This window comes from Hyperoodon ampullatus, assembly GCF_949752795.1.
Source record: "Hyperoodon ampullatus genome assembly, chromosome: 14".
Taxonomy (NCBI): domain Eukaryota; kingdom Metazoa; phylum Chordata; class Mammalia; order Artiodactyla; family Ziphiidae; genus Hyperoodon; species Hyperoodon ampullatus.
In genome coordinates, this window is record NC_136927.1 from 84,217,551 (window position 1) to 84,243,909 (window position 26,359).

Below are 26,359 nucleotides of genomic sequence, written 5' to 3' on the forward strand. Positions count from 1 at the left end.
TGCTTGAGGTGGCTGTTTGGGGAATACAGGGATTTTTCTTCCATTATTTATGTGGGCAAGCGCCCGTTCATCTCTCTCAAAGAAATGGAAGCTTGATTGATTTCCTAAATGTAAGAACGAGATTGTCCCGCAATAAATATTTAAGACCGACCAGGAAGGGCGACCACCATCTGCTGAAACACAAGCCCAGGAATTACTTTGTTAAGCTTTCCCAGTGAAGGGAATGAATGAATAACCATCCTATATAATATTTGCTCAGCACCTGATAGTTGACAAAGGTTTTCACTTATCTCATTGGATCTTCACAATAGCCCCGAGAGGTAGACAGGGCACGGATTATATGGATTATTAAAACCCCACATTTTCCCCCTCCTAACCGATAAGGGCTCTAAAGGCTTAAAGTCACTTGACGGAGGTCAGAGAGTTTGTGGAGGGTATCGCGGGTCTCTAATTCATTCATGCACATAAAAACAAAACAAAACAAAACATTTATCTGGAGCCTAGTCCCAAATAGATGAAATGGCTGAGGGTACAAAGATGAATAAAACACGGTGCTTGCACAGGAAGATCACGTTCTAGCCTGGGGGAGAAAGCCAGAGATAAACATGTCCCTGCTTTGCAAGGTGATGAGTGCTCAAAAGAAAGGAACAGGGTGCGGACCACGTTTCTAATCTGATGTCTTGCCGAACACCGGCTCGGTTGTTATTTACAATATCTGTCCCCCGAAGTGGGGAGCAGGGGGCTTAGCCGTGCGCCCCGGGTCAGGTCTCACTGCGGGGATCGCACGCGGTGTGGGGACAGTTCTCTCCCTCTTTCGGCAAACAGGCACATATCTCCTGGGGTGCCGAGCTTGCCGGGGGTCCGCACACAGGCTCCCCGAATTTCCCTCCACGAGATAACCCGGGTCCCTGCCTTTGGAACAGCGGCTTTCTCCCGCCGCAGCCTCCCGCTCGGAGAGGCAGGCAGCTCGCTGTCCGCGGAGACGCGCGGCGGCGAGACGGCTGCGAGGTTTTGTTTCGCCCGAGCATCGTCCACCGCCCGCGAAAGCCCGCGAACGAGCGCCGCTTCCCCGCGCATCTCCCTCTCCCGCAGCCCGGCTCCGGAAACCACAGCCCCTTCCTCGAAACGAAAGCGCCAGCCCTGCTCGCTGGCTCTCCCGGTTCTTCTTCTTTTATGCATTTTGATATATCCCTACCAAAGATATGTTTCACAACAATTTTTAGTTACACAACCGATGCACAGAAACATTCTCCTTTAGGAAAGAAAAATGACATATTTCTATCTAGCGGGTCGCCAGCTGCCCGGCGGATCCCCGGCGGGACTCCGCCGGGCGCCCCGCGGGTGCAGCTGAGAGCCGCGCGCGGGTCTGCGGGCCGCCCTTTGTGAGCGCCGACACCGTCTTTGTGTTTCCCGTTTTGCTTTCCTTCTTTTTTGCAAACCCGGAGCTTAGCACGCGGGAAACGCTCGGAAAATACACACGTGTGTGTAAAGTTTGTTTAATGCAGGACCAATTGCGGGGATGGGGGCCGTTCCCGAGTGCCGGGGCGATTTTCCTTTGTTAAGACCTCAGTCGCGGGCGCGGCACGGCAGCCCCGGCTCGCCCGGGGAGGGGGAGCCCGCACAGCCCCGTGCCCGGGCCCGGGGGAGGCGCGGCCGCCTGGCTCCGTGACCCCGACCCGCTCGGGCCCGCGCGCCCGGCCGGGAAACGGCCTCGGGGCGCCCGGGGGGGTGACCTCGTGCCGCCGGTGGGGTGGCCTCGTGCGGCCCGTGGTGTGGCCCCGGGCTGGACACCTCTCGGGGAGACCGCCTAGTCTCTGCTCGCGCGCTCGGGCTCGGGTGGCTCGATCCCAACGCGCCCTGGCGGAGCCCCTGCCCGAATCCCGGCCACCCGGGTCCCCAACCTCCCCCCGCGGTCGCGAGGGGCTCCCCGACCCGACTCCAGCGCTGGAAAGCGGGCCGGGGTCGCGGGGGGCGCAGGGCCAGGCTTGGCACGCCGGCGCGCGGGCCCACTAGGCAGGGAAAAGTTGCTGGGGGCGGGGGGGACTGTCAAAGTTTCGGGGAACTTTTCCACTTGAGATTCTACAACCCTGCAGTGCCCCCTACAGAAAGCGGCAGCCGGGGAGGGCGGGCACCCCCCACGACCCCCGACCGCAAGCGGCGGCGCGGCCCAGGCGGCCTGGAGCTCTAGCTGCAGCTTTTGCTTTTTTTTTTTTTTTTTTTTTTCCCTCCCTCCTGGTTGTTTTTCTGATACATCTTTTTTTTCAGAATCGGAAAAAAAAAAAAAAAGCGAGCGTGAGCCTCCGCCTGCAGTGAAGCGTGCTCGGCCTCCAGAGGCAGTCGTCTCCAACTTTTCCTCTCCCGCTCCAACTCCGCGCGCCTCAAACTACGGCTCTGCAGGAGCCCAAATTTGCCTGCCGCTCGACTCCACTCTAATAAGCGCGCCAAGGCCCCTGGCAGTTGTTTGCAACGTGGGGGCCACGCTCTCGAGGCTCGGGCCCGCCCGGCGGCCCGCTCCCGGTGCCTGGGCCCAGTTGGGAAGGGGTAACCGAGCGTCGCAGGAGCACCCCGGGAGAGGGCGGAGCGCTCCCGTGCCCCGGGGCAGGGGGGTAGGGATCTCCCGCGCCCGGAACGTTGCGAGCAAGGCTTATGAACGTCGCAGGGGGGCACTCGCGAGAGACGGACAGGAAGAGGGCCAGGGGGGACGCCAGAACCCGGGACCGTAGCACGGAAACGGCCCGGGGCTGAGCAGCAGTCAGATCCCGGGATGGAGGGAGCCGGAGAAAAGGAGTGAGGAGGCCGGGGAGGCAGGCCCTGCTGCCCTCCTGGAGGCCGGCAGCCTGCTGTGGCAGTGGAGGACCAGGCCACCCACAAAGGGAAGGGGTCAGGAGGTCGGGCCTCGGCCTTAGCAGGCTCAGACCAGGCCCCAGAAGGCAGCAGCAGGAGTTCAGGGCCCAGGCCTGGCTCGGGTTGTCCAAAGGGGACCTCAAGCAGGCCTCCCAAGCCTCTGGTGGGGAAACTGAGCCGGAGACAGGCCTGAGTGCCCGGCCAACACGCCTGTGAGCCAAGTTAGAGCCGGCTAAGGCCCTAGGGGGTGTCAGAGACTAATGTGGTAGGGGGCTTCAGGGCCTCCCAGTCCAGAGCCGGATTGGCGAGTTAGACGCTTGTAGATCCAAGGTTGGATTGGGGAGGGGGTCTCTGGGAAGTTGGCTAGCAACGCAAGGATTGGGGGGATTTAAGTGCTTAGAGATCGAAGGCAGGTCTTGGGTAGGGGGAGTCAGACAATCGGAAAGCCTAGGTGGTTATTTGGGGAGGGGTCTTTGGGCTTAGACGAAGCGCAGAGCAGCGGCTGCTCGGCTGAAGGCCTGAGGCCTTGTCAAGAGAAGCTCCTGTGAAGGGTGGGCTAGACTAGGCCACGCCAAGAGAAAGAAAGTGAATAAATCTGGACTCGAAGTGGGCGGGGGGCCCCTGAGCGGGGTGTCACAAAGGGTGAGACATGGCCACCAGGCGTTTAACGGACGCTTTCTTGTTGTTGCGGAATAATTCCATCCAAAACCGGCAGCTGTTAGCCGAGCAAGTGAGTAGTCACACCACCTGCAGCCCTCTGCATTCACGTAGTATTGCTGCGGTGAGTCTCCCGGCGGCCTCTCCGACACACGCACCGTGTGCACTGCGGCTCTGCCTGTTTGTCTGTCTCTGTCTGTCTGTCTGTTTAAAAAAGAAGATAAGACTAGTACGGAAGTGCAGGGTCTCTTGGCTGGGGTCCGAGAGCATCGATCACCCTGGCTGGGAAGAACCAGTGCTAGGCCCCTGCTCCACCTCTGCCTTGCACTCTCCTCACTTCCGCATCCCTCCCAGTCCCCCCCACCCCACTCCCGCCTCCCCCCGGCCGTCCCTGCGCGACCCGCAGCCTCTAATTTACATATGTTTTAGCACTAAGGTTTGGAAGCTTTGGGCCTTTCTGAAGCCTTTTCGTTCCGTTTTGTTTTAAGCTCCCCTCCCCCACTCCGCCCCCGCAGACTGAGCCTCACTTCGGTTCTGCTGGTCGGGTTGCAGGCTCGCAGACCCAAATCCTTGCAAATGCACGATGCCCTTCCCCCAAAGAGGAAGGAGTTGTTTGGGGTTTTTTTCGTCCGTTTGCTTTTAATGGCCTCGCAGCCCTCTGTGTTTCGTGTTCCCTGTGAATAATTGCTTCGCTGTTTTTCCTGGGGGCTCTCGTTTGTGAGGCTGTAAGGTGCTAGCTGCTTCGTTTTCCATTTCCCAGACAGGAAATTAAGCTTTTCCCTCCATTCGAACTTTAAAAAAAAAAAAAAACATGGTGTGTATGTGAAAATCAACCCCCCGAATAGCCCACGGTTTTTGATTTAATTAACCTGAAACTTTCTTTAGCCCAGCAGTAGAATCTTTTACTGGGAGGCCCTGGAAAGATTGCTTGCTATTGCTTTTCTGTTTTGTTTAAGGGGCTCCTTTCTCTTCCTGAGCCTCAGTTTCCTGCTCTGTTGAATAAGGGGGTGTGTGTGCATGATCTAAACAGGAGGATGAAGATGAGCTCTGTGGTAGCCTAAATGGAAAAGTGAAGTTATGAAACTAGTTTGTAGTGGTGGTGGGGGTGGGGGTCCTTGCTGTAGACGGGCTGGGTTTGAATAGAAGCAGCATTGGATGAGGAGAGAGTAAAGTCACCCCAAGACCAAGTTCTTGGGGGTTATACTTGACATACACAGTTTGGGGAATCTCACATTTATTTCACCTGTTAGGGACTGTATTCCCTTTACATTTTTTCTTTATGACTTGATCTAAATGCGTCACAAAAATCAGGCCATCTGTCTTGATTATTGACAGACAGTCTACAAAGACAGTTTTTCCTTTTTGTAAATCACAAGAGGAAAATGTATTTGGCCAGCTTGCTTATATAGAAAAGATATTGTAAACTGTGTGAGCAGTTTTAGGAATAAAATCACGGTAAACTTAGGTCAAAAAGCATAGAAAACAGAGGGACAGAGTGTGTTTAGCTTTTCATTTACTTAAGAATTTGAAGGTTTTTTACGTTTGTAAACTGAAAGAAGTCGTATTATACTGAAGTAAGTGCAAAATGGGAACGGGCTAATTCCAGCGCTAATTTTGAAAAGAATGTTCTGAAATAAGCCAAGAAATAGAGAGTAGAAGTGAGTGAAAAAAAAAAAAAAATCCTCCATGGAACTTTAGTTTTGCTAAATAAGATGTAAAAATTGCATGTTCCTTAAATGACTTGATTTTATGCTACCTCGTGGGGAGAAAAAAACAGAACTAAAACTCCCGTTAATATTTTCTAAGGTATCAGTCTTTAACTGATTTTAAAACATAATGTTTGCTTTAAAATTTTTAATCATTTAAGGTTCAGAATACACTGAACCGTAGGATAACATGAGACTTTTTTTTTTTTTAATCATTTGGTCAGACGGTTTAAAAACCTGGTGTCTGGGATAGGCAGCTTTTTAAAAGTGCATCTCTAAGTCAAATCTATTTTTAAAATGGTTTTCGATGTTAGGCAATATTAAATATATATATAAACTAAGTCAGATATTTAAAAATATATAGCTAAACTGTACAATTTGGAAAAATAGATATGTCAGAAAATGTACAGGTATATTTAGCTAATTCAGACATTTTCTTGAAAACAGATTTCTAAGTCAGACTAAAAATACATGCCTAAGTCAGAGCACTAAAAAGTATTTTTTACATATTATACCATTTAAAATGTTACATATATTGGTTTGACTATTTTAAATCTTTTTCAGATCATTATGAGCAATTAGATCATTTAAAAGATCCTTGTAGTCAATTAAGACTATGTAAAAAATAGATTTTTGCAATTAAACAAAGATGGTTTGCCTAAGTTAGAATTAAATAGAAGTCACACATTTATATATTTTAATTGTGTGCATTAAAAAACATGGCATGTCATAAATTTCCGAAGTGTTTAGGGGTGAATTATTATATTTTCAGCTTGCTTACAGTTGATTCTACAGAAACCGTTTCTACACACACACACAGACACACAAAATTAAATATGTCAAGATGTTAGCATGACTACATAGAGGGTACAATATTTTCAATTTTTCTGGAAGTTGGAAAAATGTTATAAACATTTTGGGGAAAACTATGTCTAACACAATTTTTAAAACTTTATTAAATAACTGATGTAATACTTTTCACTGCATATCTAGCTCATAAAAATTTTTAAACCTCATTTCTGAGTTGTAAATTTCAAAATCATGTAGCAAATCAAACAAAATTAATGCTATAAAATTTGAATATGGACTGGGTTTTAGGTGGTATTAAGAAATTATTAATTAAACTAATTAAATAAGTTTGTTAGCTTTATTAGAGGGGTCTACTGAAATGTTTAGTATTGAAATGTCAAGACATCACCTAGTTTATATACTTAACCCCCCCCCATAAAGGAAACAAATAAGGCAGAGTGTTACTAATTGTTAAGTCTACTGATGAATATGTGGGGGGAGGCTATGCCATTTTACATAGTTTTCTCTATGAAAAATCATAAATAAAAACTTAACAAATACCTGGCATGTTAAAAACACAAGTAAAACAATTAAAAGCCAATTTGTATATATTTATCTAAAACTCAGGTAATTAAAAAAGGAAGTAACTAAATTCTAGAGTGTAACTTAATTAAAAAATCATAAACTGAAATTTCTACTTCCTAGTTAGAAGAAAAAGCTGTAGACCTTGATTTTGGGGTGTGCAAATTATCTCACAATTAGAAATAAATCACATCTGAAATATTTTTTTTTTTTTAGTTTTAAATCTGAATTTGCACATCCTTATTTTAGGTGAAAGCTGTGGAAATTGATTGTAAAGTGGTGTTTGTGCGTGCGTGTGTGTATTACACACCTCAAAACAAAGGGCACATAAAGCCATATCATTCAAAAAATTTAAACAGGCATTTTTTTGCATCCTAGTTGGAGGAAAAAAGTAGAAGTTGGTGGTTGGTGGTGGTGGGGTTAGTGTGTGTACCTATACACGCATATGACAGGTTTGTGCCGCATTCAGGCAGATATGTCACAGCTAAGCAGGAATTTAAGGAGGATGTGCGGTGACAAAACAAACAAAACGTCCCAAGGGCCAGAAGGGACCTAAAGGTCGTTTGACCCAACATCCCCTCTGTGATAACCCCTCTGCCTGCCTTCCTTGACCGCATTATGTGATGGGGATAGGAAATTCCAGCAGCCGTCACCCCTACCTCTTTCACTGCGAAAAAAGTCCTTGCCTCTATTAACCCCATCTCTGTCTGTGTCTTGCATCCTGTGATCCTAGCTCTGCTTCTGGCCCCCGGGTCTCTGACACAGGAAGCCTCTTCCTTCTCCTGCAGGAGAGATAACCCTGCAGCTTGCTGGTGCCCCGGAGCTTTCTCTAGCTCAGCAGTCCCGGCTCAGGCAGGGAGGTTAAGTTTTCTTGCCTATGAATGAAGTCTAGTTTTTCTGTGTGCTTTTTAAAGTTCAGCACCCAGAACTGAACAAAATTCTACTTAATTGTGTTCTCGGTTGTGTTGATATTAGTAAAACTAATTGTTAAAAATAGACCAGGGGTTTAATTTTTAGACTGTCAGCAAGATGCAGCTGTTGGCATTTCCCATTCATTCTGTTTTGGCCTCAGTTTTGGATGCCCCATCACGGTTATGCCTCAGGGCAGTGTGAAATAAAGGGAAGAGCCCTGGCGTTTAAACCTGGGAATTTAGGGCTAAGTCTCACTCTGTGGCTGATGCAGAATGTAGGTCTTCCTGCAAGCTTTTAATCTCTTCAGACATCTTTTGCCTTAATTGTAAATGGAGGGTTTGAGTTAGGTGATTTCTAGTGGCCCTGTGGATTCAGCAGTGCTTTCTCAGATTCTGTTTTAATACATTGTTTCTCCTGACCAAGGCTTGCTGCCTTAGCTTTAACTTGAAAAGGAGGAAATCACAGTCAACAGCATTGCCCTGCCCATCAGCCCGATGTTACCTCAAAAATTCTCAAAAGTAGCTCCAATACTGTGGAGAAGAAGCTTTAACATTCTGTCTGCCAAGTGCAGGTTTTAAGGCAGCACCTCATTCAGGCAGTTACAGGCAGCTTAGCTTTAAGGAGCTAGAATGAATTTACAGCATTAAATAATCATTCAAAAAAACATGTAAAGTCTTGAATGAATGATAAGTAGATGTTGAGTTGCTGTTCTGATCTGATGAGGTGATGTGTGACTTGTGTGATTTCCTTTGGTCTCCTGAAACAGATCTTATAGAGGGATTTGAGCTACTTTGTTAGTGTTTACTGCTTAATCTATTCTCTGTTTCAGAATAATGCACTATCTATAAATGGAAGCTAGAGTTAATTGGTCTTAGATTAGTTTGAAAGTAGCACATTATTTTTAATAAAACATGGTGTGCTTTGGGGGGAAAAAAAACAACTGAGGATTAACTGTGGTTTTAAGAAAACTGAGGTCCTTCTTCAGTCTTGACTGTAATATTAGCCAAGATTTATTGAGAGCTTACTACGTGCCTGGCACTGGGCTTAGCCCTCTCCATGTGTAACCCTACTTCATCCTCACAGAGCTCCATCAAATAGGTGGTGTTGTTTTCTCATGATACAGATCTGGAAACTGAGGCTTAGAGGAGTTAGGAAACTTGCTCAGTATTGCCCACCTAGTGAGCCAGGGAACTGGAATGGGAACTCAGGCAGACCTGGCCCGGAGCCCTGTATTACCTGCTGGGCCACAGAAGTGCTGCCTGCTTTTCCCGGACTTGTGCTGCAGGTCCCGGAGAATGGAAGAACCCATTTAAAAAAAATCTTTTTTTTCTTACGATGGGATTGCATCTTTATCTCATTTTACAACCACGCAAGTCCATCTTGACTTGCATATTGAAAGTTCTATGTTTTAGTCCATGCTGAGTCTGTTGGAAAGTTAGTTCTCTGTCTTTAGAATCCAAGTATGAAATCATTGTATATTTCTCTTTAGATCTATTTGCTTTTCTGCTTCTAAAGATTCCATTTGAGCAGAGAGGCTTACTTGAGAATAAGGGTACTTTGTTGGATAAAAGTGAAGCAAACTTTTACTTTGGTAGTAACGGAAATAAAGTAAATATCACTATAGCATAGACCTGTATTTCCAACTCATTTTGCTCAACTTTTCCAGACTTCCTGAGTAAACACAGATGGGTTTCCACTTATTTTTCAGTTTTATGTAGAAAGTTCTTTAGACAATAAATTCCACATGCTACTTGGAGTTTTCGATATTTGCTTGATTGTATGCCATTGGCAGGTCACAAACCTAGATGTAGATGTTATAAAGATTTAGAAGGTGATGATGTGTAGTACCATGTTTTCATTTGGCTATATTTTGGGTTTTCCTGATGGTAATTCTAAATGTTTTAATTCAGGTCTTGACAAAATTTTCTGGTAAATTGGTGGCAGGGGGAGTTTTGAAAGGCCTTCTGTTTTTAAGTAGCAAAATGGGAGGGGATGATGCTCTTCAGAAAGATGACCTCCTGAATTTAATTCCCAGTGTGGTATGGTAGTAGCTGCCCACCACTAGTAACTCCCTGAATTGTTCATAAAATTAGAGAGACTGGAAGGTGGGGTGGAAAGAGGCCTGAACACCTGGGTCTGTCCCCATCTCAGCCCTGTGACTTTGGGGAAATGGATTTATATATTCTGAAGCTTGATTTTCCTATTTGTTAAAAAAAAAAAAAAAAGAGTCGCATCTAGCCCATGTTTCTGATTTCACCTCTTGTCAACTAATAATTGTAGAAACCAAAAGATCAGGGTGTGTGCTTGGTTGATAATCCAAGAGGCCAGGCTCCTGTGCAGCAGAGATCTTAACCAGGGTTTGCAGTAATGCTTTATCCAAAGATTGGATGCCAAGGAGCCACTGCAGAACAGGCAGATGTGCAGACTGAGATACTGAATTAGGGGTTTTGCCTTGTGTCTTGTTTTATTATTAAAACCACTTCAGTGCTTTCTTGCTGAAAATGTTAAGCTTTTAAAAAATAAAGAGGTTTTCTTTTTAAAGTAAAAGGTAATTAAATCAGATTTCCATTTGACACTATCTCCTCTATTAATATCTTGTAGTACTACTGTTATGGCAGGGTGTGCATAGAGATATAGTTCTCTTACTCTCATGGCAAAGTGTAGAAGGAATGAAGAGGACTTTCAGCTTTCTATAATGTCAGCTGATTGAATTTTTACATGGAGGAATGTTGTATGCTTACACTGTTATTGCTGTCATTGTTTAATAATATTTTGGCCCTGATAGACCAGTTTCATTTGCACTATTAATTTTTAAAGAAGGAAGTTATGTTTTTTTATTTTCTAAATTGACTGCTCAGCATAAAAAAAAATCAACAGTTGATTATTGAAATTCACCACTAATTATTTCAGTGATCAATACTGTAAAAAAAAAAAAATGAAAACTAGTTGTTCAGATTATCTGTCATTAGTAAATGTCTGTTCAGAAGATAGAGTTCCACTTTGATCGAAAAAGAACCTTTGGTTTTAAATTGAAACTTAATCTTCTGCCTGCCGGTGCTGCTTCCTTTCTACTCTCCCTTTAAAAAACAAAACAACAACAACAACAAAAAAAACCCTCTCCTTACCTTTTGTTTTGTTTTACTTTCCTTTATAATAGCCTAATAAATAACTGTGTGCCTTCTAGACTAATAATAATGCATGCCAAGCAAATGGGAAGAGTTTTTCTTTTCTTTTACCACCTGTGTCTCTCTCCGGGGAAGAGTGGTTTCTCGGCTTGCTTATTACCACGGAGAAAGCCGTGTCTTCGGGATTTAATTTGTAGAGCCCTTACATATGTGGTCACTCAAATATTATCTGAATTCGGCCATAGACAATTTTTGGGGTTTTTCACTTTCTAATTTTGCTGCATTTGCAGGGCTGATTTACATGTTAAAATTTACATTTATTTGACATGGTAAAATTACATTTTAGCTTTGCTCTCTTGATTTTCTCTTCCTCAGGGAAATTTAGAATCTTGTGTATGATATTTGATATTTATGAAACAATACCATTATATTTTATTGAAACTAAAGCAAGTGTGTTTTATTTGTTTCTATTGTATTTTAATTTTTACAACTATTTATTGTTTGTATCCTATCTCATTTACCAAAACAACAATCATGGTAAATAAAAATAAGAAACAATAAGATAAATATTGATGTAGCTCTAAAAAAAAAAAAAAAGAATCAGAAGGGGGAGATTTTTTTAAATGCTTTGGTTAGTGAATCTTTATTTTTAGTCAACTTTACAGTTGTGTAAAATCTCAGTGTCTTCTCAACTGACCATCCCTTATCTGTCTGTCTGTCCCCATCCTTCTTTTTTTTTTGCTATCCCTAACTGGATGGGCTGATGGGAACAACATATCTCTCAGGAGCTGGATGAGGTATTGTGTTTTGACTATTTTTGTATGTTAGTTTATAAAATTATGCCTGTTTTTCTGAAATCTTTGGTCATATGTAAAATGCTAAGAGTGTACACATATTTTAGCATTTGTTTTGATTACTTCTCATTGTCGTGTTTTACAATTTAATACTTAGGATTTATTTAATGTATTTTCACACCAGGTGAATTGATGATTTAGAGAAGGGCTTAGGAACATTATTTACTACTGTAGGGAAAGTGTCTCAACTTTGGAAGCAGTAAAATTTCTTGCACTTAAAATAAGCCAGATTGTTTTTAGGATTATGCGTGCAGCTCCCTTGATTCCTGAGACTGTGCAGTGAGGTTGCTCAGAGGTGTAGAAGGACGTGATGTCTGGCAAAAGCCCTAAGGAAGCAGGACCTGGAGCCACCAGACCTGTTGAGATGTCTGCTGAGGTGTCACTGGCCCCGAGCGAGTGACCCTCCGGTGGTGCTGACTGACTAATCATTACGTGGCCCCCTTCCTAGCAGCACGATTTTGGCCTTTTCATCACTTATTAGCAATTCTCCCAGAAGATGGAGTGGGTATGTGTTCACAGCACTTTATTCTAGTCATGTGAATAAAAGCGTTGAGGAAAAAGGGGATTGAACTGTGATTGTTGGTTTAGTGTTTCTATTATCTTTTCAGCCATGAAGGGGATGAAAATATTTTTCCTAAAGGTAGACCTGTTTAAAAGAGTCCTTTTAAAATTGGGGGTGGGAGGGTGTCATTGGTTTTTGTTTTAATTTAGAAGTATGAACAGTGAGGTGGGGTTAGGGCCACTGTCTTCAAGACCAATGGGTCCCTTACTAGTTGATCATAACAACAGATGGGAAACCACCTAAAGATCCTTCGTGGAGAACTGATTAAATAAATTATATAGCAACTCTCATTCCCTGTACTGTACCTGTTAAAAAGAGTGCAGTCTGTCTCTGAGGGCTGCAGGGAATGAGCTCCCAGACACATGGCCAAGTGGGGAGAAGCCTGATGCAAGACACTGGACACCGCGATTCCTACTCTTTAAAAAAAAAAAAAATTATTTTATTTTTTTAAGAAAAATAACTAACATTCGGGCTTGTGTGTACTTAGATTTCTGAAAAGAGACAGAAGAAACTATTAACAGTGGATACCTTCCAGGAAAAGTCTGGGATGGAAGGGAAACTGCCTTTCTGTTGCAAACCCTTTCCGTAGGTTGGATCTATTTATTACTTGAGTCATTAAAAAACAATTAGTATTTAAAACCAAACCCATCCATCTAAGAATGGATGCTACCGCTTACTGAACGGTTTGGAAATGCGGGACTTGTGGCCCCAAAAAGGAAGTGGGCCGTGGGGAAAAAACAAACAGCAGAACAGCTTAAGTTTGAACACTTCTCCCGCCGGGCCTGTCAAGGGTTGTCTTTCCTGAGGGCTCCGCCGTCTGAACCTATTTCCAGTCTCTCCTACTTCCTCTTCAGGCAGCAAGTTCCAGACACTGGCTCCCCCCGCAGAAGTGCTCTCTGCCACGATCTCTAGCAGAGACCCCGAGTGGAGAGCCCCTTCCCAGCCACACGCACCTCACATGCCAAGAGGCCCTCCGGGCTCCAAGCCTTTCCATTCCGGGGCCACGTGGCCCTTCGGCCACCCGAGCCACTCACTTCCCCTTCTTGTCCTTGGTCCAGAACCATTGTATCAGTGAAGAGAATTGTATATGACCTGTCTTTCATTTACTTCATTCATTCATTCCATTTATTGTTGACTCATGCAGCTAATTATAATTGCATATTTATTACCACGAAGTGCCCGGCGCTGACCGAGGAGCTGGGGCCGTGTTAGGAACGGTGTCCAGAGCCTCACCTTGCCAAGGCTGCGGTAGGGCTTCGACTCGATCCTGGCGTGGGTCAGATGGAAGCCCAGCCCTGGGTAGGTGAGGCCTGAGCACACTGTCCTGACTGCGTCACGGGTGGCCTCCTGCAGTGTGTCCACATTGGTTTGTCGTTTCTCCTACTCAGACCAACTCGAAAATCTGCTGCACCCTGGGGATAGCGGGCTGTGTTCTCCTCCAGGAATACTGAGTGAGGTGTGCCCAGGGAGAAAGCCCGCCCACCGTTCACGCTCTTTCCCGGTGCACGGCCCTGTCCTCTGCTCTCTGCTCTCATCTGCTCGCTGCCTGGGACAAAGTCATCTCCCAAGTTGTTGGGCTTTAAAATTCATAGGAGGAACTATTAAAAAATTACAAGATGTAAAATCAGGCTCCCAAACCGTATAGCCTGGGAAGGGCAGGGTGAAGTAGCGGGGACGTGGGGGCCACAGGCTGGCTCACTGGTCCCCCTGCTGAGGGCAGCATTGAGAAGGAAAGTCTGTGAGCCCCTCGGTGTCTGTATTTGTAGAACAGGGAGCAGTCCCCTCTGCACTTGTGTTGTTGGGACTAAAATGACCAAGTCAATGGGGGTCCAGTACCAACAGAGTGCAGGTAATTGTTGCTTCCTACTTTTTTTTTTTTTTTTAGGATGTATATAAGAGTTGAGAAAAAAAGGAAAATCAGTGAAACTAGTAACATTGTATCTGGGTAGTGTGATTGTCAGATTTTTTAAATTTCTATATTTTTTGCACATTTAAAGAAGTGTCAATTTTGAACATTTATTGTTTCATAATCAGAGAAAGTAAACACTTTTAAAACTATCACAGATTTTAAAAAAACAAAACTGTAGGGCTGACAGCCCCTGATTCTCTTTTCTACAACATGCTTATTCACTCCCTCAAAGAACTGAGATTTCTTCAGCCTAATTGTCTATTAGCCTTCCGAGCCCAGTGAGTTATGCTTGTGGTCTGACTGCATCATACACACTCCCACACTGTCTCAGGTGGAAACCAGAGCTGCCAAGCTGTAATTGTCAAGGTCCCTTCTGGACTTTTTAAATGTTCGTTGCCACAGAACATTTAAAAAGTCCAGAATTGTCAGTACTGGTTCTTATTACCAGGGCATTATGGCTGAACTTGGTGTGTTTTTTTACATGGGTGTGTGGCGGGGGGGTGGGAGGGGCTGTGTTTGACTTTTCTAGTCCCTGCAGGGGCCCTGCCATTTCCTTAATCTTACAGTACGCCAAATCAGCCTTCTCGTAAAAGCAGGGTTCGCTAAGAGGAGGAAGGCTGTATATTTGGGACAGCAAGATTTACAAGACTGTGCTCGTGTGTGTGTGTGTGTGTGTGTGTGTGTGTGTGTGTGTGTGTGTTCTGTCCATAGATCAAGCACTCTTCCATACTGTCTGGTACTCTTTAAAGGGACAGTTGTCAATGTCTAAAGTGGACCAAGAGCAGAAGATAATTTTGATGAGCTGAACAAGAAGCCTTTGGGTGCGCCATTGTGAGCATCCGTTGGAATTTTCCTGCATTGATGCAGTTGAGCTGGATGACTCTGGGTTGTGGTCGTGCACCCTATAGTTCTTGGAGGACAAGAGTTACAAATCAAAGAGACAAGAATTCTTAATCCTCATAAATACAATTTTATTTAAAAAAATTTTCTTATTTAAAAAGTAAGAAAGGTTTGTTGTTGTTGTTTTTTTTACTTCAGAAGCACAAGTTCATTAAGAAAAGCTTTAACGACCAACACCATCTATTTGGTAGGGGGACACCAAATGGAGTAAGGACAAGTAAAGAGAATGAAAAATCTGGCAGCTTTTTAAGGTCTGAACTGACTTGGATGGCAGCTTGAAACCTGACATATTCTGGATCTTAAAAATGAGAAAACGTGTTGAGATGGGCAGTGAGGTTTCTGAAGTTGAAAGGGTGATTGTTTTGCATTTAAGATGTATTTTTTTTAAGTTCATATTTGTTCCCATTTTTAAGTGACATTTATCTTCAATTAGGTTTTCCCTTCCCAAAACAGTCTTAAAAATAATAGTACATACGGTGAAATATATTACAAATCCTTACTGATAAAATAAATGCCACGTTTCTTCTGAGTAAGGCTGCATTTCTTTATCATGATGAACTATTGCTACAGATTATACCATAAAGGGGACAAATTCTTCCCTGTTTAAAGCTTTCAGTCTCAAAGAACCAGCTCTTCTGTCTTATTGGCAACATCCTGATACAGCACGTGGGAAAGCTAGGGCCAGCTAGATGGGCTAGCATCTGTCCCCCTCACGTGGGGATCTCTCGATGAGCAAGCTTCCTTAGGACACTTGAAGAGGGTGTGTTCGCACACTCCTCTTTTACATACATTTTTTGGGGGAACACATCTATGGTGTAAAATCAAGTACTGCTTAAAAAAGAGTTGAATCCACTTCACCTGACTTTTCGTATGTGATTTATAACTTCTTATTTGTTTCAGAGAAGTTGATGCTAATTATTGTGCAGATAAACTTAGGTAAATACCATCTCTGTATCCTTTTTAGTTTAATGTATGTTAAATCGTGAGTTTAAAAACTCTAAATAAAACAAATTACTATTATTACTTTATTGAGATACGGTGTAATAGTAAAATGTAGTGGGTTAGATGGTAAAGTGGCGTAGTAGAAACTGTGACCCGTAGGTGTTGCTTTGTATGAACAGCTGGAGATTTAAGTTCAAGTTCTGCTCTCAGGCAACTCTATAGTGCCTGCTGTATAGCTGGCAGACGCTGGGTGCTGATTGTGTGATTTGTCCCTTCTGTTTTGGTCATCGTGCCCTCCACAAAGTTGCATAGCTCTTGGTGACTTTGGGGCAGGACTTTTGAGGAATACACAGCTCTGTGTGGAGTGAGGTCTGCACCTCGGGGCTGCATCTGCAGATGGTCCTCGAGAGAGGCTGCTTTGTGGATGCCTCTGTGCTCAGCCAGAGCCTGTCCTGTAGTCCCTGGTGTAGTTGGTAGGGAATGGATCCGAGGACCGTGTCTGGTGTTATTGTTTAAGTCTGAGGGCTTGTTGTCCTGGTGCATTTAGCAAGTTACAGTTATGTTTCACGTGCCTGCCAATCCGGGTGGACGGTGCTTCTGGAGTAGCCGATCCAGGTTTTAATCTGTCACATAATACGCTGTGACCTTGGGCAAGCTAGTTAACTTTCCTGAGTTTCAATTTCCTCATTTATAGATTGGAATAATAGTTCCTAGCTCACCTAGCTTTTGTGAGGATTAAAATAGTAAAGAGAATGTAAAATTCCTGTTAGTGAACTCTTAAGAACAAACAAGGTGGCTCTGGTTGAGAATTACCATGTCACAGACGCAGAGCCCCGGACAGTGCAGGTGGGATGACGCACCATTTATTTAAGACCTGAAATGACACCGGCCCTGCAGGGTCCACGCGGCGGCGGAATGTGCTGGCCCTGATCACGACTCAGACGCTCTGAGAGCACTTCTGGGGCTGCTGGTCCCCTGAGCCAGTGGGGGCAGCGCCACCCCAGGCATGACGGGTGGCAGACGCAAGACTCTCATTTGCTTTTAGGGATTTTGCTACAGTCTCTCTGCTCGGGATTTAGAGCTTATTACTTGAAGAATTCTTTTAATTTAAGCTTTTCCTTATGTGATTTATCTTCCCCCTTCGTCTGAGGATGTTAAACATTTTGCCTTGTTCCTTTATTGTTAGAAAAGCAAACAAGTATTTGCCGAATGAATGAAAAACAATAAATTTAGATAAATGCAGGGGTGGGGAGAAAAGCAATATAAATTCTTCACCCAATTCTGCAGTGTGATTTAGAAAACTTACAAAGTATTACCTGTAAAGGACTTTCATGTGCTGTTTTCCATTCTTTTTTGGTCATCATTTGCATCTTTTGAAACTGGCATTTGTAAGTGCTGGGCTCCGGAGGGTACCTCGGGACCCTTTCAGCATTCACTGCCTCCAGGCCAGAGGGCAGCTTCAGCGTGCCGAACCCATGATTTCCCTCCCATTCTTAAAAGCTTCCTACGGCAGGCAGTGTATTATATAGGTGAAGTAAACAAGAACTATTGAGATCGTTTCAAAATAAGTGAAAATGTTGCCCGTGGACATTTAACCAAAGAAAGGAAAGGACAGTGTAAAAGTGCCTTGAAATTTTAAGGATTGCTTTTGCCAAATGGTGGATAATTTGCTGACTGTTTTAGGCAATTCTTTCGCACAGTTTAACACATGGTTAATGATCTTGTGACTAAGATAACTAGATCAGCCCTATTTACAAAATAAGCTAAGTGTATGTAAGTAAACCGTGACATTTTTGTGTTAGTTCCATTTACAGCCTAGAATTTTTTTTTAACTTGCATCTGTCTGATCAGATTAATTGCTGAGGTTCATGCCATCCCATCCTAGTATAGTACTAAGGTTTTTCTTGTTGACTTTTTCATTACGTTTCCATAGCCAGAGCAAGTCAAATGCATGTTCACAAGTATGTCCAAGGAAATTAAGAAGTGGTGCATGAAGAGACAGGAAAACCATTCCATACCCTAGCAGTATCAGAAGCAAGTTTGTGACACAGGGAAGTGCATTTATTCCTCCATTTCTGAATCTTCTTAGGGGGCAGCAGTAAAAGGGAGTAAGACTGTGCTTATCTAAATTGAATTTGAATAATTTTTTTAATGTCCCTTTGTTTCCCTGTAGCTTGCTGATGATCGCATGGCTCTGGTGTCAGGCATTAGCTTAGACCCAGAAGCAGCAATTGGCGTGACAAAGCGGTTGCCTCCTAAATGGGTGGATGGAGTGGATGAAGTAAGTTGAATGTTAGTTTCATACTCTCTTATTTATTGAGGTAATTATGACATTAACGTATTTTAAGATACCTGCCATAACAACTCAAATGAGTGTCCCTGGAAGTACGTTAGATTTAGGATTATTCTGTTCACATACCACAAGAAAGGTGTGTGTGTGTGTGTGTGTCTGTGTGTGTGTGTGTGTATGTATGCGCACACGCTTGTGATTTTGGTTTTGGTACTAACTACCTGAATTATAGAAATAAACTGAAGGACTGTGTAACCAGAAGGAGTGCTATTTGAATGTTTGGTTGTTTGAATGAAAAGTTGCTCAGGCAGCTACAAGTTGGCTGAAGACTGAGCTCCATACTGTGAGTGTAGCCAGTTGTCTCAGAGGCAGACAGATACCTGGCAGGCAACAGTGATGTTCTTTGATTTCATTTGTTTAGATACAGTACGATGTTGGCCGGATTAAACAGAAGATGAAGGAGTTAGCCAGCCTTCATGACCAGCACTTAAACAGACCCACCCTGGATGACAGCAGCGAGCAGGAGCACGCCATCGAAATAACCACCCAAGAGATCACGCAGGTGAGGACGGGAGGGGCCCGCAGGGGGAGCCTGCGCTTCCCAGCCTTGTCCCCCTCTCAAAGGCCGGAATGCGGTCGGGCTGTAAATCAGATTGCAGATTAGTCCCAGAGTTCCACTTCCCGACCGGAGGTTCACAGAGGGACTCCAGGAGGCCCTGAGCTGCTCCAGGTGGCAGCATCTGCTCCATGCCTTGGAGGAGTGGGGACTGTTTTTCATTTGTTCGTAGATACTACTGTGGATTGATTCGAAAATTAAATTCAGAACGTTATTGAGTTCAATCATTTGGTTTTAAGATGTGTAAGTTCTGTTGTATACTAGTGTGCAAAATTTTTTCATGTTAAAAAAAAATGGTGGTTGTAACTGAAAGGATGCAGAGCTATTGCTCCAGACTGAGTATATTAGTATCCTAGAGAAACTCAGCATCCTAGAAATGTTTCTTGTAAAATGTTAAATTTGAATAATTTTAAGATAATGTGACTAGTGTGTAAACTAGCACTTACATTTTTCATTTGTTTAAATCTCCTGGGTTGCTGATGCACAGAGAAGCGGTGTGGTGGGTGGGAAAAGCCCTCGGGTGTTGGAGTGTTTGGATCCTGGCTTTTAGCGATGTAACAATAGCATGATTCTCATTTAATCCCTTGGACTCCAGTGTTCTCATCTGTAAAATGGGAGTGATAATAATACCTGCCTCTGAGGGTGGTTGTCGGGACTAAATGAGAAGAAGGCCGTAAGAAGTGATGCAAACAGCGTGCGCACACGCACACACACATACACACGCATACCCACGCACCCACGTACACATACACACACACGCACACACGCGCACGCACACACCCACGCACACATACACGCGCGCGCACACCCACGCACCCACGTACACACACGCGCGCGCACACATACACGCACCCCCACACACGTGCACACACCCCCACACACGCACACATACACACCACGCACACACGCGCACACACACACCACGCACACATACACGCACACGCGCGCGCGCACCCACACGCACCCACGCACACATACACACACACACACGCACGTGCGTGCACACACACACACCATTTGTTCAGGTCCGGTTCAGCTTTGATCTCTTGGCCGTTCTCGGTGCCGGCCGGTCTGGACAGAGCGCTGTGTGTCTCGCTCTGGCCGGTGAGCGAAGAGGCCGAGGGGCACCTTGGGCCACCCCCCCCCCACCTGCCGGCCTGCTGTGAGCGCCCCCTGTTCTCCCAGCTCTTCCACAGGTGCCAGCGTGCAGTGCAAGCACTGCCCAGCCAGGCCCGCAGGGCCTGCTCGGAGCAGGAAGAGCGGCTCCTTCGCAACGTGGTGGGCTCCCTGGCACAGGCTCTGCAGGAGCTGTCCGCCAGCTTCCGGCGCGCGCAGTCGGGCTACCTCAAGCGTGAGTGTCCGCCCGTGCAGGGCCTCGTGAGTAATGGGGTTTCCGGCGTTAGAGCCTGCAACAGCTTGGTGTTTTTACCCTTCTCTTTTGCTACTAGTCTCCATTTTGTCCTGTGCCTTTCGTTGTTAGCTTGTGAGCACATTCCCACCTTACGGAACAGAAAGGAGCTCCCTTACGCCCCCAGTGGGAAACCATGCCCAGGTTGAAGCCACGGCGACAGGGTGTCAAATCTAAAAAAGAACAAAACAGAAACATAGGCCATGTCAAGTTTAAAGTATTTGAAAATCAGTCTCGCACATTTTAAAAGCTTGTAGCTTTCTAGAGGTTAGGGGTGGAGGAGCTGCTGCTAAGTAGGTAGAGAACAGTTGTAATCATGTTAAAGCTTCATATTTGCACAACAACAAGTATTTGAGAGGGTGTCTCAGCACCTTTCCTGGGAGTAGTTTAAACAAGCGCTTCCTCCCCAGGCACAGTGATTTACTGGCTCCCTTCCCTCCTCAATAGTGCCAAGTCAGGCTTCAGCTACACCCTCGTTCTCATCACCCTCTAAACTGGGTTTTCCTTCATTGCCATTGTAATCAATAGTATCCCCTCATGGTCCCCCAAAACTAGTTCTCCCTCCTCCTGACAACTGGCATATTTGTGTTTTAATTTTACTATTTCTAAAGTTTGACTAGGGCCGTTTGGAATTCTACTAGAGATGGTTTGAGGGAGAGACACTGATTTTTTTTTTTTAATGTTTTCTAACAGCAGTTAGATTAAATATTTCTGCTTCTCTTAGAGATTCTCACATGGTTGTGTCATCTTGTCATTCGCTTGGCATCCAGTGAATTATACACATTTACGGGGTGATTTTTGTCTTAGATAACCCCAAGTGCTCACCTACTGTTGCATGTTTGTAGTCCTTCACGGTCCCCCCACCTCTGTTGGAGGTGAGATAGGGTTCTTCTAAAGCTGCTAAGAATGTCTCCATTTTGACTGTTGAGTTTTCCTCTTAGATTTCCCCTCTTTAATGGTGGGACAGTAACCAGGATGGTTTACGTATTCAAGTAAAGTGAATTCCTATCCATGATAGGCCTGAAGAATCGAGAGGAAAGATCCCAGCATTTTTTTGATACATCAGTACCACTGATGGACGATGGAGACGATAATACTCTTTATGATCGGGTACGTGAGGGGCTGCAGAATTGACTGCCGTGCGTTTGCGCTCCGGTCTGTTTCCTTCTCCTCGTGGACCTTTAACTTCCATGCGATGCAAATGGATCAGCCCTGCGTGACGTGCACATCCATCAAGTGGCTTTTGCAGCCGGCGGAAGAACGGTCATGGGGGCCATACTGTTTCTTCCTTTCCAAAGGCTGCAGGGAGACCTTGTCATCTGCCTTCCAGAACCTTCCGGAAAGCAGTCTGCCCACCCCACTCCTGGGAAGAACCCAGAGGTGCGCAGGCTTCTCCCCGGTGGTTTTGCTCCTTAGCCCTTGGGTGGCTGCAAACGCGGGGTTCTCTGTGTCCCCTGCTTTGGCCGATAGTGCTTTAGAGCCCGCTTGTTTGGGGAATTTGGATCTTTCCTGTTAGGGAAGAATAAGTGCTTATCTGTGGTTTATGTGCTTTATAGAAATAGTTTCAGAATTTATTTCCTTTCAGTTATATGTAAAATGGTGCACTGTAGCTTTCTTGAGGGCAATGAAGGCTAACGCACACATGTCGTCCTTTGTGTCTTGCTAGGGTTTCACGGGTGACCAGTTGGCGCTGGCGGGGCAGAACACGCTGATGGTGGACGCGCGGGAGCGGGAGGTTGGCCGCATCGTGCAGTCTATTTCCGACCTAAACGAGATATTTAGGGACCTAGGGGCCATGATTGCAGAACAGGTACGTGAGCTTACCTGCCTCCTCAGCGGGCTTTCCTGCCATAGTGTCTAGTCCTTCTCCGGACGTTCTTGGTTCTGCACTTTTCGTCGGGAAAACGATTTGAACCTACTCCCCTAATGTATGTACGTGTGTGTACAGATTATATACATATACTGCTATCATTCCCCATGAAAATACTAATACACTTTTTTTTTAGATAAAAAAACAAATGTCAGTGACAGTTCTCCTATTCTCTGCCTGTACCCCAAGGGTGCTCATGGGAGCACCCCAGGGTGAGGGCCTGGTGGGTCTGCCCACGCTCAGCAGTGATTCTGCCAATAGATAAGGTTTCCCTTCTAATTTTGGCAGGTTATTGTGTAATGGCAACTGGAACCACTAGCTCTCGAGTAGAATTAAATTGTTTGTTCGCTGTTGCAATCTGATTAGGGTATTTTATTATCTTGCCAGCAGGGATCTGGGTCCTGATCCCCCTGAAACCAGCCTCAGAATGGAGTGGCGAGGCTGTGGAAGATCCAGTTACATTAATTACTCCCGAGGCTCCCGCGGAGCCGCTCTTGCTGTAGTCTCTCCTAACACAGCACGTCTCCGTTCACAGCCCTGTCCTTCTGTGTAGCCCAGTGTCCCTTCTTCCTGTTTGAACCAAGAGATTAAACAATTAAAAACAAAATTCTCCCTGAGGCGAATGTGTAATTTTACATCTGGATTGGAGCTTACCGTGTTTGCTCTAACCCATGGAGCCACGTGGTGACTGACGTTTATAGACATGATAGTCAATCTCCAGACCTCATCGTAACCAGGCCTGGCTTAACTGGCCCTCTCTGCTTACTTGAATCCAAGTATTTAAGCAACAAACGGGCACAGACGCAAGCCCTTCACCACTCAGAGCCTATTTCCACTGAACCGTATATTTTTTAAAGCCCCAGTAAGTCTGAATATGGCATATCCTGCAGTGGCTAAATCCAAAAAAGAAACCTCAATTTGTCAGTATCTCTTTCTCCTGAGCTAGACTTTTACTGCAACTAGTGCAGCAGTCTGCCACTGAGAGCCTAATATGGCACGGTGATGGACTCCAGACCTGGCAGTGTGTACCTTTACATCACAGTTAAGTAAAACAGATAATTCTGTGGATAATGATGTCTGCAATTTGCATCTCTTATTTTTGAAGTTCAGTTTTCCCAGTTGTGGTTGTTGATCGTCTGTAACTGTCATTTATTACTCAGGGTACCGTCCTTGATAGAATCGACTATAATGTTGAACAGTCCTGTATCAAAACTGAAGATGGCTTGAAACAGCTTCACAAGGTAATGCCATATCTTTCAGTGGTTGAGAATTTGAAGAACTGTTATCAGATATCAAGAATTCATGAGAGGCTTCTCTTCCATCATAACAGTCTTCGGCATTCTCGTCTGCCGTCGGCTCGAGATAGGACTGTAAAAATGCACCATGTCGTTTTATTCAGAGCCGACCATGTGCCCTGTTGCCGTTTTACTGCGGTTAATGATTCCAGGTGCACCTCACACGCGGGTCTGAAATTGCCGAGAATCCCCTTCTGTGACAGGCAATTCTGAAGGAATTGGGGTTTTCTCCCTTTTAGAAAATATTTTATTCCTTGTTTAGGTCTTCTTGTTTTAGGAAATCGATTTGAGTGGGTATTTGTTAAAATACGTGTTGAGCATTCTGTCTGCTTGTTGCTGCTGACTCAGGCCTCTCTTTGTTGTGATACTTTTCTGATAAATTGCTGGTGGGGATTCATTCTGGAGGAGATAAAAATCTAATTTTCCCTTTTAATTACCACAGTATATCTGTGTCCTACCTGGAGGAAAGCGTAGTTTGTTGAAGTGAGAGTATTAGCTCTCTTATCCTTTGCTAATAATAAAGTGGCTGTTTCAGGAATGGTTTTCACGATATTTGTTAAAAATAGATGGAAAACATCTTAAAAATCTTGTAATGAGTTATGAGAAACATACACATACGCTGCTGAGTGACTCTCATACATAATTGGGTGCATGTTTTCTTTAAAAGGAATGTAATACTTCACAAATAAAATAAATTGTGTCCGTTTCCTCATGTCTTTGAGACCCTAGCCGTATATAATGGTCACTTTTCCGATTCACTAATGTACTTCTCTATCACCTTTCTGAAACCAGCCACTTCCTGTGGCAGAGCTGGCCGTATCTGACAGTAGTGTCAGGTTTACAGAAAGACCTTGCATAGGTCTGACCAGGAGCCCTTCGCTGCCTCTTCCACGTGCTTTTGTCACCACATGGCGGGTGGGGATGGCGCTCCAGCATATACTGAGAAAGAAGAGGCTTGCCTTGTGCATGCAGAGGGCTTTTTAAGCATCGGGTTCATTCGGTTGCCAAGCTTTGTGTATTAAAAGAGTGAAAATTAACTTTAGTTTGTCACTCTGTAATGCCCGGCCTTTCATATCCTGTTGAATTATGCATCGGTTTTGAAGCTTCTTAAATAAAAACTAGTGAAACTTGTTTTTTGATATAACACAGATAAAGGGAAAAAGCTTTCTCCGCGGGAGGGTACAAATCTAGTGGGAACTAAAAATTTTAAGGTTCTACTTTATAAACCATTTTGAGAGCTTTCAAAGTATATCACTTGGTGTCAGCTTCCGTGGTGTTGCAGGTTACTTATTAGAAAACTAAGCACGCGCCGTCCTCTTTCTCCAGGCACGGCTGGCCGTTGCCTTGGCGGTCAGCTCATCTGAGGCTGATGGAGCCTTGGGAGCTGCTTCACACGGGCCGGGCTCTCCAGACGGGTGAACCTGTCTGCGCTGAGGTTTCCTCCTGTGGCTGAGTGGCTCCTGGTGGGCGGGCAGGCTCGCTTAGGAAACAGACGTCCCGGTCAGAAGGTCGGTGGGGACGGGGAAGCAGGGCCGAGGAGGTTGCACGTTCGGAGCAGGTACAGCCCTCAGGCTGTCTCCTTGCTTTCACCTTCACTGTGAAGCAGCGCTGTCCACGGAAGGGCAGGACGTGCTCTCCCCGACGTGGACAGGGACACCCTCACGACCCTCTTCTCCCCTCTCCTTTCTGTGGGTCACATTCAGCACCACGGGCGTGTGTGTCATCAGACGCACAGAACTGGGCTCGGTGGGTTCTTTCTGCGCTTGACACCACAGGGCCAACTTTCCTGTTTCTACTTCAAAGGTTGAATTTCTTCTTATTCCCAAATTCAGAGGAGGTAGAAAACAAGCTTCTTTGGGACCCTCGGTTCCATCCGTGCTGACTGTGGTAACTTTAGCCAGGTGTTCGATTTCTTAGTGAAGGAGCTGTGCGTTCATCCAGAGAACTGTGTCCGGAAGCGAGAGGCTTCTGTTGAAAGAGTGGGTCCTTGCGGTCAGTGGAAGGAGAAGTAAGGAGAAGCGGCCCACAGGGATCTGAAAGCAGAGCCTTCGGCCTCTCCGGCAGCCTCCGCGTGATGGCGGGTCCCCAGCGCGGGCGTTAGCGAAGCTGGGTAAATAGGGAGCTCCGGGGTCATGGGACTCGTGTGGATTGAACCCGCGGGAGCTGATGGCAGGGATCGTGATGATGGAGCCGGTGGCAGAGGTGTCGGGTGTGTGGGTGCAGCCAGAGGCCTAGGACTGGAAATGAGCGAGACGCGATTTGGGATTTTGGGGAAAATGACGGCCTTTTTTCCCTCCTCTTTCTGTAGGCAGAACAGTATCAAAAGAAGAATCGGAAGATGCTTGTGATTTTAATATTATTTGTCATCATCGTTGTCCTCATTGTTGTCCTCGTCGGCGTGAAGTCGCACTGAGCAGCGTGGGGTCGGTGTGTGAGGCCCGCGTGGACCCGGGTGCGCGGGCCCGGCGCCCGTGGGTTCCTGCGGAGGTGCGGCCCCAGGCCCGTCGGGGCCGCGAGCATTTCCACGGACTCCGCCGCACAGTCGTGCTCACGCGAGGGGAAGGGGCTTCTGGTTTTCCTTCACTGTCAACACTTGAAGGACCTTGGATACTGCTGCAGATTAGAGATGAGTTCTCTCTTCAGTTATAATATATTTTTTTTTAGACAGAGAAAACGAGTTGAAGGTTTACAGGCCTCCTCAAGCTGTTCAATATATTATATCTGTATATGCTATTTTTTTTAGCAGTCATGTCTGAGCAGCATGTTAAAATAATTTTTGGAAAAATTTTTTTTAAACCATCTGGTTTTTAAGAAATTTGGTACCAAAAATTTATGAGTAAAGGCAAAAATGCCTCTTCATTTTTCTCTATGTATTTTCCAGTTGAAAACAAACTGAGAAGTCCTTTAAGAATTTATAATCCATATTCCCCATTAACTTAATTTAGCTTTTCCATCACTGTTAATGATCAGAGTAACAAAGTGTGAAAAATAAGAAACCATCATTGATGTTAATTAACACATTTAGATGGGCCAGTTAAAACAGCTTTATAAGTTTAAATTAACTGTAAATGGAGTATTCCTCATCTAAAGTTTGTGCA

General features: G+C 45.2%; 1 protein-coding gene across 3 annotated transcripts; it reads left to right on the plus strand.

Annotated features, from left to right (window-relative positions):
* Positions 1–3,493: 3,493 nt before the first annotated feature.
* Positions 3,494–25,674, plus strand: STX16 (syntaxin 16; the record flags this gene model as incomplete). Of its 3 annotated transcripts, XM_079718428.1 has the most annotated exons (9): positions 3,494–3,625; positions 11,401–11,412; positions 17,956–18,063; positions 18,494–18,634; positions 19,874–20,039; positions 21,115–21,206; positions 21,763–21,906; positions 23,127–23,207; positions 25,570–25,674. In XM_079718428.1, 9 exons carry the CDS (start codon positions 3,494–3,496, stop codon positions 25,672–25,674), a joined length of 981 nt encoding a protein of 326 aa, XP_079574554.1. The 3 variants fall into 3 exon arrangements, with proteins under 3 accessions (XP_079574554.1, XP_079574553.1, XP_079574555.1); XM_079718427.1 differs by lacking the exon at positions 11,401–11,412; XM_079718429.1 differs by lacking the exon at positions 11,401–11,412 and having other exon boundaries at positions 3,494–3,574.
* Positions 25,675–26,359: the final 685 nt, after the last annotated feature.